Source organism: Didymella exigua, assembly GCF_010094145.1.
Source record: "Didymella exigua CBS 183.55 unplaced genomic scaffold M421scaffold_11, whole genome shotgun sequence".
In the NCBI taxonomy this organism is placed as follows: Eukaryota; Fungi; Ascomycota; class Dothideomycetes; order Pleosporales; family Didymellaceae; genus Didymella; species Didymella exigua.
In genome coordinates, this window is record NW_022984785.1 from 1,471 (window position 1) to 18,726 (window position 17,256).

General features: G+C 51.7%; 6 protein-coding genes across 6 annotated transcripts; 3 read left to right on the forward strand and 3 right to left on the reverse strand.

Annotated features, from left to right (window-relative positions):
* Nucleotides 1-1,057: 1,057 nt before the first annotated feature.
* M421DRAFT_132707 (phthalate transporter) lies at nt 1,058-2,908 on the reverse strand. The gene is made up of 2 exons (XM_033587393.1): nt 1,726-2,908; nt 1,058-1,676 (listed from the first exon to the last, which is right to left on the reverse strand). Exons 1-2 carry the CDS (start codon nt 2,560-2,562, stop codon nt 1,134-1,136), a joined length of 1,380 nt encoding a protein of 459 aa, XP_033449397.1. The 5' UTR covers nt 2,563-2,908; the 3' UTR covers nt 1,058-1,133.
* Nucleotides 2,909-3,864: 956 nt separating this feature from the next.
* Nucleotides 3,865-5,078, forward strand: M421DRAFT_61306 (alpha-ketoglutarate-dependent taurine dioxygenase; the record flags this gene model as incomplete). The annotated part of the gene is made up of 2 exons (XM_033595875.1): nt 3,865-4,621; nt 4,672-5,078. The coding sequence occupies 2 exons, from the start codon at nt 3,865-3,867 to the stop codon at nt 5,076-5,078; spliced, it is 1,164 nt and encodes a 387-aa protein (XP_033449398.1).
* A 395-nt stretch (nt 5,079-5,473) lies between these two features.
* Nucleotides 5,474-7,889, reverse strand: M421DRAFT_100320 (uncharacterized protein; the record flags this gene model as incomplete). Its single annotated transcript, XM_033586502.1, has 4 exons — nt 5,474-6,197; nt 6,231-6,559; nt 6,600-7,175; nt 7,230-7,889. 4 exons carry the CDS (start codon nt 7,887-7,889, stop codon nt 5,474-5,476), a joined length of 2,289 nt encoding a protein of 762 aa, XP_033449399.1.
* A 1,115-nt stretch (nt 7,890-9,004) lies between these two features.
* M421DRAFT_60679 (phosphoglycerate mutase-like protein) lies at nt 9,005-10,115 on the forward strand (the record flags this gene model as incomplete). The annotated part of the gene is made up of 3 exons (XM_033595804.1): nt 9,005-9,072; nt 9,125-9,779; nt 9,828-10,115. 3 exons carry the CDS (start codon nt 9,005-9,007, stop codon nt 10,113-10,115), a joined length of 1,011 nt encoding a protein of 336 aa, XP_033449400.1.
* Nucleotides 10,116-11,560: 1,445 nt separating this feature from the next.
* M421DRAFT_4329 (uncharacterized protein) lies at nt 11,561-12,298 on the reverse strand (the record flags this gene model as incomplete). Its single annotated transcript, XM_033594629.1, has 1 exon — nt 11,561-12,298. The coding sequence occupies one exon, from the start codon at nt 12,296-12,298 to the stop codon at nt 11,561-11,563; it is 738 nt and encodes a 245-aa protein (XP_033449401.1).
* Nucleotides 12,299-13,191: 893 nt separating this feature from the next.
* Nucleotides 13,192-16,092, forward strand: M421DRAFT_419673 (glycoside hydrolase family 3 protein). Its single transcript, XM_033592211.1, has 2 exons — nt 13,192-14,111; nt 14,165-16,092. Exons 1-2 carry the CDS (start codon nt 13,603-13,605, stop codon nt 16,017-16,019), a joined length of 2,364 nt encoding a protein of 787 aa, XP_033449402.1. The 5' UTR covers nt 13,192-13,602; the 3' UTR covers nt 16,020-16,092.
* The last annotated feature ends 1,164 nt before the right edge of the window (nt 16,093-17,256 follow it).

The following is a 17,256-nucleotide window of genomic DNA, read 5'->3' on the forward strand; positions in this document are numbered from 1 at the left end:
GCGCTCACTGATAAAACAGGTTACGTAAAATTTTGTAATTTTTAAATATTTAATGCTAGTACTAGCACTAAGGGTAGCTATGTAACAACGTTGCAATGTTATTTTAAGTTTATTAAATATAGGCACTTAGCGTTTTAGCTGTTAGCAATGTTGGCGCAAAATTAGGGCTATTAGGCGCAAATTAGGGCCGTTGGGGCCGTTGAACGGCCGTTGCAAGACCATGCCACAACTGTCAGCAACGGCCGGTCTAGGCCGGATTTCGAAAAACTTTTCCCGATGTAGCAGCGCTGCAGATACTGCGAAATTGGCTAGCATAGAAGGCCTAGATAGCAAGGATAACTCTGCCTTCTCTAGTAGTATTCTAAAGTTGTTGTTGTTAAGGCATGTTGTGTTAGGGTAAAAGGTGGTCGTGCCAAGAGAAAGTGGCCGGTTCGGTGATATGGCCGGCTCGGTGATAATCTACGTTAGGTGTAGAGAATATGTCCTAGTGTTCTTATTATCCTAGCACTCATATATGCCTCGTAGCGGATTCACACCTATTCCAGATATCTCTCTTCTTGCCTACGTCGTTACACAGCCTAGTTAGTTCCTTCTCCCACGCACATGTAGATAAGCGCTCTTCTGTAGTACTAAAATACACAAGATCGCCCACCACATTCATCATATCGTCTTAGTACTACCAATACAGGATCTTCTTGGCAATGTGGCTCTTCACAAGAATGCAGCTTTTGCCAGGATATAAGGCGCCGAGGGCAACGCTGACCAAGCTCCAGCAAATTGTGCACCGTTGGCGTGAATAGAGCAAGCAACGCCTGACTAGAAAATCTAGCTGACGGGACGGAGACTCAACCTGGCGCCGTTTGCCTTGAGGACAGTGGTTCGAAGGTGAAGACAAAAGGTATATAGTTTACAGAGATGGAGAGATCGCACATCTTGATGTCGTCTTGGTCTGAGCTGGACAACTAGAAGTCCACGTTGTTATACGAAAAACATTATACATCGTACACAACCGCAATGCGCCCAGCAAAGTGATACGGGCTAAGAAGTCAAAAATTTGCGCGTGACAATGTTTTGTATTTGATCGGATCTGAATATTTTCAAGAAAGCTTGATCTGACAGTTATCAGGGGTCGTTTAGTGCGCAAATCTGAAGTCCAGACGCTTGTTGCCCTTCTCCTTTGTGGTAGCCAGATATGTCTTCTTATCTTCCAATGACATGGAGCGCCAGATCGCCTCCCTCCTCTTGTTGACTGTCACATAGAACATCTTTGCTCCAATAAACAGCGCAAAGTTGTACGCACATATCGCAATCAGCACCTTGTTGCCCCTACGGTACAACGGCTTGTCGTTTTCGCGATATATGTTCTGTGAAATGATACTGCCGGCCTGCACCGTCATGTTGTATATCGCCGAAGCTACAGTACGGGTTCGCACCGTGCCAGCATTGCGTGACGTGATGGCGACGAGGATGGCGTGTACGTATGGGTGCCCGACAATCATGATAGCCAAAACCCAGCGAGCCCATGGCGAGGTACTCGGAGAGATACATTCTAGGGCGATGAGTAGTGGAAGAGCCCAGATCTGAGAGACAAGACCGACAAGGAAGCGATCGTTGACTTTCTCGGACACCCAGGTCCAGAATAGAAGTTGAACGATAAAGAGCACATAAGCTGGAATCTGTGAAGCGTTAGTATGCCGACGAATGACGTGCGACAGAACTACTCACTGTGAGCAGATTGGTGTCGAAGGTTCCGAAGCCGAGAGATCGCAGCTGGAGAGTGAGGTATGATGAGACTGGGTTGAAGGGAATGGTCCAAGAGAGGCCGATCAGATAGATCGGCCACATATGGTAGTCCTTGAGACATTCCCAGAACATCGAAAACGAAAGGCCTTGGCGGTTGTGCATATCGCCCTTCGAGGGATCATCGCGAAGAATACGGTTGACCATGATCTTCTCTTCGCGCTCATCAAACCAGCCCTTCTCGCCTCTAAAGGGGTTGATCTTGCTCGTAGTTGCAGACTGTGTTGGTGATGGCGGCAGGTAAAACCAAGCAGCGATACCAATGAAACCAGTGAGCATGCCCTCTAAAGCGAACAGCCACCTCCAGCCCTCCATACCGTTGCGTCCACCTAGACGCAAAATACCAAAGGCTAGGAATGCGGAAATGATCTGTGTAGATTGATAAGACACCCAGAACCAGCTGAGGCGAGCGGGCAGCTCGAGACCGGTGTAGAAATAGCTCATATAGAGGATGTTGTCCGGAATGAAGCCACCTTCGATGAGTCCGAGCAGCGCACGGCAGGCGTAGAAGGAACTCTTACCGGTCAAAAAGGCTTGCATACTAGCTACTAAACTCCAGGACACCATCTGTATCGGAATCCAATTATCTGGCCCAATCTTCTTGCTTATGAGCTGAGACGGCAGCTCAGCGCACAGAAAGCAGATGAAGAAAATTGTTTGGCCTAAATTATATTCATTGGTGTTCATACCAAGATCGTTGAGGAGATTGTCCGAGAGCGCCTGGCTGATGTTGCCTCTGTCTAGCTGGAGCGCAAAGAACATGAGACATACAAAAGTACATATCCTTTTGTCAATCTGCAGACATTAGTAGCCTCCCGGTATCAATGAGGACAACTCTCATACCTTCCTGATGATCCTCTTCTCTTCCTCGGGTTCCCATTCGAAATCGGGGTCATATCGATGAAGACCCTCATAGGTGTCGATGGGACGGTAGTAACTGTCCTTCAAACCACTAGCGACCCAAGTCGCTCCCTTCTTACAGACACTGACGTGTTCAAGGCTCGTCTGACTCGAGCTGGCACTCGAAGTATCACTCTTCAGATCCCCAGCTTCCGGAAGACCAGTGGTGTTGGGCGCGTTACTGGCCATGGCGTGCCAATGCTCGAGGTTTCTTGGAAGGTCTTGGGAACCTCCTGGATGGGGGATTTCACTTCAGTATAAATGGATCGGAACGCATCCATTTTAAGAGAAGCGATGAGTTTTTTTCCATCCTGGCAAAGGTACGTCGTCAAAATGGCAACCCAACATGAACCTATTCATCTCTAGTGTGACAGCCCTAATGTGGACCATCCGTAAGCACGTACGGGCGCAGTCCCACATTCCGCATTTTTGGCAGCGCTCCTCGGGGATAGATGGGACAACTATGTCTCAATAGCCAACATATCGCACATCAGCTCCTAGTGTTAGCCTTCTGCACCGACTCTTGCCAATAAAAGGCCTAGGAAGTTTGTCAGCTATACGTAGCATTTGTGTTCCAGATTGTGTGATTCGCGGTCGGTAAAGTACCGGTGTCGTCGAAAATGGGTCAACGTAAAGCGGGTTGTGATTGATTCGTCGCGTGGTGGTTTGATTGGGCATTGCGTCATTGGCCGGGTACGTAGCGACATCAGCCGCGAACATTGGACCCGCGATGGTGCCATTAACATTCCTTCGGCTCGAGGGTTCTTCTGGTGCGAGATCGGTCGCACACGAGTCATTGCGGGCAAGAGCGCCTGCATGTCGCCTAAAGTCATATAGACCATCCTATATCGGACGCGTGACGCTGCGGCAAGAACGTATGAAGTGATTTCGTGCATTCTGATGCCATCAACGTCCAACCTGATTAGACCGGCAATATTGCGGTATTCATTTGGGGCTCGCCCTTTCACCATCGTCGTATCGGAAGCGATGCGTCTCGCGATATGATGGTAGTCCCGTTGCTGTGCCCATGCTGTGCAAATGGCGTCCAATCAACGGGCTGCGAGCACGTCTTTTGTTGTATAAGAGACGCCTTGGTCCACTAGTAAGTTCTTTGCCGACGTTCAATTCGAACTTCGATCTCCAGAGCTCATACCCAGCTTCACAATGGCTCCCGCACTCGTCGACACAGTCTTTCATGAGCAGTCGGCAGTCGACTTCAAGTCGCAAGCCGGCCAATACAAGGAAGCCGCGTTTGGTGGACCCAAGCTATACAAGAAGGAACTCGAATTGAGGGGTTCTGGCGAGCATGCGCCAGCAAGATACCCCAACTACCTCCCAGTGTGGGACTTCGAGAAGAAGTACCCCCCTCTTGAGCCCTTCGAGCACTACGAGCATGGTAAAGATGCCGACGCATCGTTCTCAAACCTCTTGAAGGACGCCGAGATTGTGGAATTGACTGCGAACATTGGTGCTGAGGTTCGTGGCGTGCAGCTCAGCAAGTTGACTGATGCTGGCAAGGACGAGCTTGCCTTGTTCGTCGCTCAGAAGAAGGTCGTAGCTTTCCGTGACCAGGACTTTGCAGATCTTCCCATTCAGGATGCTCTGAAGATTGGTGGCTATTTCGGTCGGCATCATATCCACCCAACATCAGGAGCGCCAGAGGGCTTCCCGGAAGTTCATCTCGTCCACCGCGGAGCTGACGACACAACTGCTCGCGACTTCTTCGAGGAGCGAACAAACTCGATCACATGGCACTCGGATGTCACTTATGAGAAGCAACCTCCGGGCACCACGTTCTTGTACTTGTTGGACGGACCGGCAGCAGGGGGAGACACATTGTTTGCCAATCAGGCAGTAGCGTACCGAAGGCTTTCGCCTGAATTTAGGAAGCGACTAAATGGTCTCAAGGTTATCCACTCAGGTATGTCGTGATATTGAAGACTTGTTGAACTTTTGCTGATCACGATGCAGCCGTTGAACAAGCCGACAACAGCAGGGATCGAGGAGGTGTCGTCCGCCGTGAGCCTGTCACATCGATCCACCCGCTTGTGCGCACGCATCCTGCAACTGGCGAGAAGGCACTATTCGTGAACCCTCAGTTTAGCCGTCGCATTGTTGGCTTCAAGAAGGAGGAGAGCGACTTCCTGTTGAACTTCCTCTACGACCATGTCGCCAAGGGCCAGGACTTCCAGGCTCGCGTCAAGTGGGAGGCAGGTACAGTTGTTGTTTGGGATAACCGGGTCACTGCACACTCAGCGCTATTGGACTGGGAGGATGGTGCGCGCAGGCATTTGGCAAGAATCACGCCGCAGGCCGAGGCGCCATACGAAACGCCTTTCGAGGAGCAAAACAGCGGCGCCATCGGCTTTGAATACTGAAAAATATTGCTGGTAATAGGATAAGTTCCATGAAAAGCTCAAAATGTGATACCTGTGTACTGTGCTGAGGACCTGGAGGCCGCCCTGTGAACACAGCTAAGCTCGAAACGAGCAATATCATGGAAACGCCTGGAGGCAGTCGCTCAGCCTTTGTATCCAATAATTAGATACCCGAGCTAGTTAAGAGAGCCTGTAGCAGTTGTCTGGCAAAGACATGTAGGCTTGAACACGCGAAGCGCACCTGCATCATGTAGACGCCTGGAGGCAGTCACTGAATTTTTACTCAATGATTACAAACTCGAGCTTGTGGTAATAATATCGTGAAGATGCGATCAAAGCTTGCCTGTCATTTACCAACCCTGAAATCCAAAGATGGTGTTATATTCCTCCTAATCTCATTCCTCCATCGCCATAACCGTCCGCATTAACAGCCCATTCACCTGCAAGAAGCCGACGTCTGCTCGCGGCTTTCCTCTGATCTCCCTCTCAAGGATCTCGTCTGCCTCACTAATCTTTGGCTTGCTGTCCATCTGGGTCACCATTTGATCGAAGTCGCCTCCGTAATCTTCACGTAGTGAGTGTTCGCAGGCGAAGCAGAGCCTGAGATGGCATCCAGTGACCTCCATCTCTTCCTGACCCGTAATATCCAGCTGTACCTTGCAACATCCATAGGAAGCTGGTGAGAAGCAAAGGGAGCACCATCTCTGTAGCTGATACTGGACGTCGGCGCCTCCGGGTTCTACCTCATTAAGCCCATCTGCAAGAACATCGTGGTCAACAGCTGCGTCTACCTGCTGCTCGAACTCATGGCCGGCGCAAGCAACAATTTGCACCCTGTGGTTGGTGCATTCCCTGCACATCATTGTCGGACCCGTGTCTGAACAGCGCCCTCCGCCGACTTCGGCGTATCCTAGACCGTTATGCCAGCGGATGACGTGCACTTCGCGCTCAAAGTAGCCGATCATACCGAAGATGGGAATCTCGCAGAAGTTGCAGAGCGGAGCCTGGAATCGAATAGGATGCGCAAAAGAGGTTGTGATCTTGGTAAGCATGCCTTTGTTGCCCTCCCCATCCTCCATCTCCATCTCGGATGTTGGCTCGCGCTCCAGGATCTGTGTGCTCCGCCGGCCCATGTCTGCGAGGTCTTCTCACGTAAAGATATTATCTCTAGGCTTCATAACCTCCTGCGTAATCGTCCCGGGCGAGGGTTTTTTCTTTGCTGTTCCGTTTTCGTTAACGAATTTAGGTAGGTGGAAGAACGTGCAGCCAAGATTGTTCTTCCCGCAATACCTGCAGGGCGGTTTGTCCTCTTTCCCTTTCAAGGTGCAACGCTTCTTGTCTTTGCGACAGGCTGTGCAGGCGACGTGGGGTCTGTCTGGACCCCAAATGACCTCTTCGATGTTAATGCGCGAAGCCTTGTAACCTTGGGGCGGCAAAGCCTCGCAAATGTGATCGTTATCAGCGCAGTGATCGCAAATCGGCTGTGGGATCGTTTTGGAAAGAGTAGACCTCTTCATTGACCTGATCGCACTGCTTGCATCTGTCTTTCACTGCGATTTCTTGGATAGGCTGGCATTCACTGCCATCCTCAGTGCACTCTTCACAAGGATACGTGCCATCTTTCACCATCGAGCACGGCTGCTCAAGCTTGCGGCACTGCTTACAGCCTCTTGCTTCAGGGTGTCCGGTAAATTCGTCAAATTTGCCAGCAGGATCTTCGAGAGGTGATAGCTGGCCGCGGTCAGGTGTGTTGACGCGAAATGCCGCTCGGTACTCCTCGAGCTCACGCCCTTGCTCAGAGTCGATTTCAGACCAATCTTCAGGGCAACGCTGCTCGTCGTTCTTGATGTTGCGCACGTTGCTGAACGCGTCAAAGGGGAGCTTGACGATGCACTTCATGACGTAGTCTCTCGGCACACCATTCTTGCCCTTCTTCTTTCTCGTTTCCTTATTGTCCTTCTTGGCTACTTTGGCGTGAACCAGCTTAGTCGCCCTCTCCTTTGCTTCCTGATCGGGGTCGAAATCGCCGGACTTATCGGTATCAATATGCGCGATAGTCTTCTGACGATTGATGTTTCGGCGCAACTCATAGTAAGGCTAGGACAGGGTGTCAGATTCTGCTAAACACTAAAATAGATCGAGTGAGCTTACCGTGGTATCTGGAGCAATGACAAATTTGTCGTCAGAGAGAGCGGGTGAGTCGCCAGCGCTACCAATGTCGGAGTACGCCAGGCCGAAGCCATTTCTCGTGGGTTGTTCAACCTCGTCACCACCTTGTTGTTGATCGAGGGTAAAGCTTGACATGTAGTGACCAAGACCGTGTCCAGGCGTTGCAGATACAAAGAGGCTATCGACTTGTTTATCGGTCTCCATCTCTTCATCAGCTCCGCCAAACAAGGACTGGCGCGGTTTCTTCGCTCGAGCGTGTGGTGCAGGGTCTTCGCCTTGGTCCTCAGAGCGCCTTGGCGACTTTGTGCCTTTCGCAGCATTCGCAGCCTGTTTCCTAGCTTGGTGGCTAGGCCAAGATCGCTCGAATGCTTCTCCGCTCCCTCCATCGTCAGAAAATCTGGGGGGAAATTGACGATGGTTGAGCTCTTGTCCGTCATTCTCATGTTGACCTAGTTGAACACGAGTCCTCGTATCATCCCCATTCTGCAGTTGGTTGAAGGACCAAGCGGCAGTAGGTACGGTGCCTTGAACTGACGTGTACTGTGACATCTGGTCCTCGTTTATAGTATCGTCTGCATCAGGTCCGTGAGGAAGGTTGAACTCGAAGTTGACATCGGGTCTAGCTGCTAAGGTTCCGTACATCGTTTCGGCCTTGTTGTCGCTGTTGTCGATCTTGAAAGTGATCTTGAGGAAAGCTTTCGGTGAAAATAATGAAGTCAGAAGCAAGGGTTCGTAGTGATGGAAGAATAGGTGGTGGCGGTCCTTGATCAACGGATGGCATCACCGCATAGGGAATGTGAAGTGTGAGGTTTACATGTGTTGTGAGTCGTGAAGTGTATTGTACGAGGGTCCAGTGTTACTCTTATAGCGGCTGTAACACTAGCGAGTGAGGGTCAGGTCATATGGAAAGTGTAGAGAGGGCGGCCTCGAAGTGAGAGACAAGCTATGGGAAAGCCTCCCAGGACTCTGATATGCAGAAGTGAGACGATATCTGCTTGGGCAATGGTGCACTACTGAGAAGCGGACGGTCAGCATTGGCAAGGATTTGACGTGGAGCAGTCGTGTGCTCAGCTTGAGCTGAAGACTTCACGTCACGTTTCGAAAAGAAAAGACAGAACCAGAAACAAGAATTTGAAGAGAGGCATCAACAGGCAATCTGAAAGAAATTAGGAAGGCACATGGCAAGGCTTCGGGAACAGACAAGATTGGATAATTTAAGAGAACTGGAAAGCGAAAGCAGAATCTTTGACGAAATTGCAACGGAACCTTGATGCAGTGCGTTCCGTTCGGTTTAGAGCAAATGGTTTTGAATGCTGAGTTGCGTCAGCGGGACTGGCCAAACCAGAAGAGCCATTTCTGTTGGCTTTCATGTCGAGATCTTCCTAGCAAAGTGGCACAGATACAGCAGCCCACTACGGCAAGACACGATGCAAAGACTGCCTCCCTCGCAGTGGTTGCGTTCCAACAGAGTCTACCTGCGTGTTCATAGCTGACAGTAAGTGGTACAGACGCTGACCTTCGAGTTTGACACTGACAAATCTCGGTGTTCCAGAAATTGATGGCAAACTTGTAGCATTGCGAATTATGGAAAGCCTTGTAGTCGTTAGAAGAGTCCGTGGTGAAGATGGCAGCCCGCCCACGCCAGCACGGGCCACAGTGCAAAATGTACAAATTATCTCCTGCTTCGTGCGTCTGTCGTTGCACCACCACGCCATCATGAAGCTCGTCGCAGGTTCTGCATACCTGCGATGGGCGTCATGGCGCAATCGATGAGTTTATATCTGGTTCGGCATGGAGAGACGGTTGACAATGTTGCTCAACTCTAGTACGCCGTCTGTCACTCGAGCTATTCAAAACTTCTGCTAACCAACGAGCAGCGCCGGCAGCAGGGATTCTGCACTTACCAACCATGGTTATCAGCAGGCGACGCGTCTCGGGTTACACTTCATGGCGCTCGGCCTGACCTTCACGCACCTATTTTCGTCCCATCTGCAGCGCGCAGCCAAGACCGCCGGTCTGATCAGAGAGGCCCAGCTTTCACAGGAGCACGACGTCGAAGCCCTGCGAGATACGCCGGAGGTCACACAATTGCGCGTTCTGATGGAGCAAGATTTCGGGGACTTGGAGGGCAAGAAGTGGACAGACATCCAGGCAGAGTTGCAGAACAAGCCAGGCTTTGTTGCTGTTGAGACGAAAGAGGCTATGGGCCGACGTGCAGACACCTTCTTAGACGAACACCTGCTGCCATTGCTCGGTGAAACGACTGGCAGCGGTCATGTTACAGTCGCCATTGTGTCTCACGGCATCTTTCTCTCTACGCTCTGGAAGCGAATGCTCCGCCGGCTGCCCGCGAAGAGCATCACATTGTCTCCAGACCTGCGTTCGACTGCCCGCCCATCGTTGGAACACTTGGGAGGATGGTCGAATACAGGATATCTTGAGCTACACATGACGTCAGGCGAACCAGAGAAACCTCCTCGCCTCGCAGGTGCGGCGCCGTCTCCAACATCGAAATCAGACGTGTCGCACCCTGTTGAGCCTAGAACAGGTGATACGATTGGCGCTGTCGAGGTCACCCAGATGGCTGCACTGAAGACGATTGGCGAAGTCGGAGCCCCGCAGGCCGCCCGCGAAGAGGTTGCCAAAGCCGTCGACACGACACCAGCTGCAGCTGCTCCAACAACACCCACAGCACCTTGCCCCTGTGGACCGGGCATTATTCACAGTTGGACTACGACAATAACGACCATCAACGGCAAGGATCACCTGAAAGGCCTCAAGCGCACTGGTGGTGGTGTGGGTAGCTCTCGCCATGACTCATCTCAGAAAGGCATCGAGAGCTTCTTCAAGCGTCGTAAGGTGGACTGAACAATGCGGATCTGCGCATACCGCGAATAGCTCTCCAGGTTCACGACACCGGTAAGTCGCAATTCCCTCTTCATCACAAGTCTCACCCCATCCCATGCAATGATGAAAAATCAATATTCACAGACCTGTTCTGAACCCAAGTGTGGACTCAACATTGATCCAACTGCTGTCTGAAATCGCATCTACATCACCGTTTTTGCCTTTGCGCTGGCCTAGAACTCCTGCTGACAAGTGTCGTAGACATGTCTTGCTAGCCCGAGGGGCACTCGCAGTGACGGCCACGAAGTGGCTCTTCTGGATTGTAGTTGGGATCGTAGACAGCAACGGAATGGCATTCAGTCTTTGTGCACATCCGCTCTGTGTGACAATACATTCCTGCATGATCGATCAATCGGACCAGACCTCTTCAGGAGATCTGCCACACGGTACTGCAGTCACAATTACAAACAGAGGCTGGTTATCTAGCCGTAAGCCACTATGCAGGCACAAAATGCGGGCCTCGGTGGTGAATGGCTGCTGTGTTGTTTTCCAAGAGGCAGGTGCGTCCGTGCATTCCCTCTACCTCGTAACATCTTGACCTGTCAAACACGACAAGTCAACGTGTCTAACAAGTCCAAGTCACCTCAGTGTTTGTGCCGCACTCTCTATGCGCCGTCAGTTTGCCCCAGCCATGCGGTGAGCCCTACGCCCGTTGTACAAACATGATTTGGTGTGCTTGAGGTGGCTGGGATCTGCCAACCTCATCAGCCCCATTTTTACACCGGTTTGCCAACGCATTTAGCCTCATATATCTAAAATCACATCGACGACTGGAATGCACCTCTCTCCTTGTGTCCATTCCGAATACCAAATCTCTAATTCCTAATTATCGTCCGAGTCAAGGATTGAGAAATATCTCGACCTGCAACTGGCCAATCAGAGCACGACAACTTAGCGATGCCAACCACCATGGCGCGTATAACCTCCATCTGGACATTGACAGCTTTGTCGACAACTGTACTTGCCCATGTACCTGCAAAGTCCAACTACACAAACAGTACGATACTTTTGGTGTCTTGAAATCTCAGCAACTGACCTCTTGCAGCAGCTACATCAGAGGTTCCATTTCTGCACTACTCGACATCGCTTGTTGAAATTTCTTGTGTTGCTTCGACTGCTACATCGATATCGACATCACCACCTTCTTCGGAGCCATGTGAGACGGAAACTGCGGCTCCATACCCCCCAATCCTGGTATTCAGCACCTACGGTTATATAAGCTCTGAACCATTTTCTTCGTCCGTCGAACACGAGTTGTCAAGTTCGACAGGCTATACATCAGTGTCAACCTACCCTACATCTGTAGGTGTTGATACAATAGCTTCCACCTGGCTGCCGCCTTCCTATACCCAGGCGGTACCTTACTACCCCAGCAGCGTGGTGTCATCAACTTGGCTCGGACCGTCCTACACCGTAGTCATTCCGCTGCCTCCCAGCTCAGTACCAGCGTCTTCTGTGACGTCAAGCCTATCAATGCCTGACATCCCAAGCTCTGCGGTGTACCCTACTGAAACTTCTTCTGCATCTGGATCTAGCAGTCGGACAAGATCGGTGCCATCATCCTCGGCGACTGTCGTTATTCCTGTACCTCCACCCCAGTACTCGGGCTCTGCTCCAGCTGCCTCACCTGCAAGCTCTTCAGTCTCTGTGGCTCCCACACTCCCAGCTCCAGCGCCGAGTCTCACTTCAAGCGTGCTAGCCTCAAGCTCACGAACTATCGTAATTCCAGTCCCTCCAACTGAGACACTGAGCTCGTCACTAGCTGCGTCTTCCAGCAATGTTGTCAGCTCAGCACCTATCTCCTCACAGTCTTTGCCGACATTCTCTCTGGAGACCTCGCTGCTCTCCTCTGTGCTGTCTTCTGTTGCTCCGACCGGGATCGTTGTAGTACCAACCTTGAGCAACACTGTTGAGTCGTCATCTTCGCCAACCAGCTCAACACTCCTATCTTTGAGCACTACAGCATCGTCAACGCCCAGCGAAACGCCATCAAGTATTGCATCTTCTTCAGATGCAGTTACTCTCCCATCTTCTGGTGCTGCATCGTCATCTGAAGCTACCCGCACTCCGTCTTCCAGCACCAGAGGTGCATCCTCCGTTGGGTCTTCAACAGTCCACCCTTCAGTCTCCATACCGGTGACCATATCGACTGCGACCCGGCCAACGGCAGCAGGCTCTTCCGTTCGCTACACCCTCTCCATATCAGCAACATCAAGCTCATCTGCGCCCGCAGAGACAACTACTGGTCCTCCACCTGCGCCGCCTGTTCAGACCGGAACCGCGAGCGCCCTGGATACGAGGCGAGTGTGGTGGTTGTCATTCCTGCTCTCAGCGCTGCTCTTTGTTTGAGGTGTGGCTGGTATCGAACGAAAGATACGCTTACGATTCTTGTATGTTTACGGATCTTACGATAACTTACTACTTTAATGTTTCAACGATATAGTGGGACGGTAATCTCTGGCCGGCAATCAGGTGTTTGGGGCTGGGAATAAATTTGAACAGAGATCTGGTGTAGACTACTGCAGGTACATAGATGATATCTTGAACAGTTTATACATTATGTCCTGAGTTCAACATCAGCACATGAACCTCGCACTCTCGTCCACTTGCGTACACATGTGAGAAACGCATGCAAGAGTGCGATCCGCTTCAAGCTTGAATAACATACCATGAAACAACCTGCTTCCATCGCGACAACGGCCCGCGACTGACCTACGGACGACGGTGACACCACCGACCGAACGAAGCACACGGCAAGGTCACCTCATGTGGATCGACTTCCATCAGCCGCTCAGCGGTCGCCTTACTGCCCTCGGCCAACGGACCCTGCTGCTCCGGGATTCATCCCTAGTTTCCGCAAGGCTGCGGTCTAGCGTCCGCGCATCTGCAAATCGTTCTTGTCAAGATCTGGGGTCAACGCGGAGAGACGTCTGCGAAGCTTGAGGGCGGGGGGCTTCTTTTGCCGGTTAGCACGTTTTAGCGCAGCCACTAAATCTTCCGCCAATGACCTAATCTTACTCTTCATCCTCAACCTTTCGCGGCATCATCGGGTCGATCTCGCGCCTCCACGCAGGTCTGATGCGGAGCATATCACTACGACAATGGTGACGGCAATGCTGCAAGTGATGGAAACTATCACGTCTTACGATGTTCTACAGCTAGGCCTCGCAGCCGCTTCTGCCTCTCGATATAACACACTCGCCGCGGTGATGCAGGTCGCTTCCTGCTCGTACCAGACCTTGTTATCAGATCATGCTTACCGCTCTCCCGGCGAGGTAATATGAGATGCAGATGCATAAACTGCGGGGAAATAACCGTACGGCCATCTTGGTCAACTGTCCGGGTAATTTGGATCTCTGCATGCTTTCTTACAATATGAAAGCTATAAGAGTACGATCGATGTACCTTGTTATCTTAACAGGACGCGTCAACCGATAATATCTTCAGGATGAAGTTTCTCTCCCTTGAGGCAGCCCTGCTCATTGGATCGTCGCTGGCAGCGTCCGCCAGTGCGATCGATCTGGTCCGCAGACGGGCTGCAGCCAATGCTACATATAAGGACCCCAATGCGTCAATCGACGACCGAGTTTCAGACTTGCTCTCACGCATGACCATTCAAGAAAAGACCTCTCAGCTGATTCAAGGTGACATTTCCAACTGGATCAACACTACGACCAATGCCTTCAACGCTACCGGTATTGCCTGGAACTTTGAGAAGCGTGGCGGTCAGTTCTACGTGGGGTATCCCGTCGAGCAGCAATGGATCGTGGGTGGAATCAAGAGGGCGCAGGATTACATCCAGCACAACACGACACTTGGCATCCCAGCCTTGGTCCAGACTGAGGGTATTCATGGTCTGCTTGTCGGCAATGCGACTGTTTTCAACAGTCCGATTGCGCACGCATGTTCTTGGGATCCGAAGGCCATCCATGAAATGGCTGTCATCATTGGCAAGGAGTGAGTCGATGCTTTCCAGCTTCATTCACTACTTATGTTGACATTGCACGTAGATCACATGCCCTTGGCATAAATCAGATCTTCGCACCAGTTGTTGACTTGGCGCGTGAACTTCGCTTTGGTCGAGTTGAGGAGACATATGGCGAAGACCATTACCTTGCCGGGGAGTTCGGCTATAATTACGTCAAGGGTATCCAAAGCCAGGGCGTGGCCGCAACCGTGAAGCACTTTGCTGGCTTCTCAGCACCCGAGCAGGGTATCAATACTGGACCTGTGCACGGAGGCGAGCGTGAGCTCCGAACCACGTGGCTCCCTTCGTTCAAGCGTACCATCATCGATGGTGGGGCTTACAGCATTATGGGTGCATACCACTCGTATGACGGCATCCCATCAATCGCCGATTACCTTCTCCAAGAGACCATCTTGCGTGAAGAGTGGGGCTATGAGTACTTCATCACCTCTGATGCCGGTGCTACGGACCGTCTATGCTGCACGTTCAAGCTCTGCCGATGCAAGACTGCTGACAAGCCGATCGACAAGGAGGCTGTAACCCTGTATGCCCTGCCAAACGGCAATGATGTCGAGATGGGTGGCGGCTCGTATAACTTCGAGATCATTCCTCAACTTGTCGAAGAGGGTAAGCTCGATATCGAGACCGTCGATCGTGCAGTGTCTCGCCAGCTTAAGGCCAAGTTTGCATTGGGTCTCTTCGAGCATCCATACAGTGCGCTTCCAGCCAACGAGACAAAGTCTGTTATTCACACTAAAGAGAGCGTCGACTTCGCACGCAAGCTGGATGCTGAGTCTATTGTGCTTCTCGAGAACAAGAACCAGAGTCTTCCTCTATCTAAGTCCGCCAACATAGCCGTCATTGGACCCATGGCCAACTTCACCAACTACGGAGACTACGTCGTCAAGGAGGCAGCACTGAATCCAGCTAACGTCAACCCCCTGCAGGGTATTCAAGAAGCTACTAACGGAACCGTCACCTTCGCTCAAGGCTGCCAACGCTGGTCATCAGACGAGTCTGGCTTCCCTGAAGCTGTTGCCGCGGCAGAAGCTGCCGACGTCGCTGTCGTCCTAGTCGGCACATGGTCCCGCGATCAATTCGAGCTCTGGCAAGGTCTCAACGCCACGACCGGTGAACATGTCGATGTCGCGTCTCTCAACCTCGTCGGTGCCATGGGCCCGCTTGTCCAAGCCATCATCTCGACAGGGAAGCCTACCATCGTCGTCTACAGTTCTGGCAAGCCTATCACCGAGCCCTGGATCAGCGAGAATGCACATGCTCTCGTCCAGCAATTTTACCCCGGTGAGCAAGGTGGCCACGCTCTCGCCGACGTCCTCTTCGGTGACGTCAACCCCTCTGGCAAGCTCTCTGTATCCTTCCCTTACGACGTCGGTACCCTGCCTATCTACTACGACTACCTGAACTCCGGACGCTACACTGAGGCCGGCAAGATTTGGCCCAATGGTACACTACAGTTTGGACACCAGTACGTGCTCAACAACCCGCAGCCACTGTATGAGTTCGGATACGGTCTTGGCTACAGCAACTTCACCTACTCCAATATCACGCTGTCCAAGACCGAGGTCGCTGCCAATGAGAAGATCACGGCGAAGGTCAGCGTTACGAATGAGGGCAAATGGGATGGCAAGGAGGTTGTGCAGATCTATGTCCAGGATCTTATTGCCAGTATTGTTGTGCCCAACATTGAGCTCAAGGGGTTCAAGAAGGTACTGATCCCTGCGGGAGAGACTGTAGATGTCAGCATCGATCTTGATGTGAGCAAGTGGGGTCTTTGGAACGGTGCCATGAAGTACGTCGTTGAGAAGGGGGAATTTCTTGTGCACGTCGGGGCTAGCTCGAAGGATCTTAGGGCCAACGGTACCGTTACAGTTGTCTAACAGATAGGCCACACGAATAATGTGTAGGTCTTGCGCTCGCAGTTAGGGTCGCAAATAGGATCTTGCTCATGCAACACAGAGATGAATTGCATCAGGAGCTTTCGGATTCACGAGTGCATATCTCCAACCCTAGTGCACCGCCCGCCTCCACTGGCAATCGGCTTGCTGCCAAAACTTCATTTGGCTGGGGGTGCGGTGCTCCTTCACATGCATTTTACACCATAACGTCTGACTTCATCAAAATCTGATACAAGACTCATTCCTGCATCTCGTTTGTCTGCTTGTTCAGCCCGACTGGATTACAAACGCCATTTCTCAACCTTGCCTAAAACGCACCACCAACATAACGAGCCAGCCTCCCACACTGCTCGAGAAGCATCGGTGGTAGACAGTCTCTACAACGACGATTCGTCGACCACTGCCCCTCGAACCCTTCCCGTCAGGAGATCGCGTCCCACGCGCATTAGACTGAAGAAGAGCAAACGTCTATCTGAACGTAACGTACGTGGCCGCTTCGTGCCCGGGCATGACCAATGCATTATATGCTTTAGGAAGGTGAAGCGGAACCAGGTAGAGCAGATATTGTGCCGATGGGTGGTGGTTCGAACTACGAGAGGCCGTCTGAACGGACTATTTTACCTTCGCCGTCCGAGGACTGACCGGTGACTTATCGATACCGAGGGGAAGGGTGGAGGTGGAAGGCACGGAATAGTTGGTTCTGGAATACATCAGGCTCCAGTTAAGTGCTCATACTTCACAATACACACCAACGTCTATTTTCCATATGACCGCTACTATGTAACGTTCGAGTTATGCAAATACAACGACCAATCCGCTTCCCTTCCCGCCCTGTCCCATGCGCCTCTTCAGACCGTACTCTTGCGGCTATGTCTTCTAGCGTTCTACAAAAGACGTTCATGCACATTCGTACTAGGCGCTACAGCGCTACTCGCGTTCTTGAGAGAGGTCCCAGATGTCGTGAAGTCGGCTCGGAGTTCGAGAACCGATGTGCACTCGTCGCACGTATACCGGCGGCTGTGTTTGCGCTTCGTCTGCATCGAAGGCGTGATGTCATTGGTTCTTGGAACCTGTTTTCTCATGCTCTTCGAACGATGCGTGGTCTTTTTGGGCTGCTGACGAAGAGCCTTGATGCTTCACTTTGATGTCACGCAGGATGAATTTCGTCGTGGTGCTGAATGTCAGTGACCCTGCCCAGGGAGTCCGTGGAGAAACAACG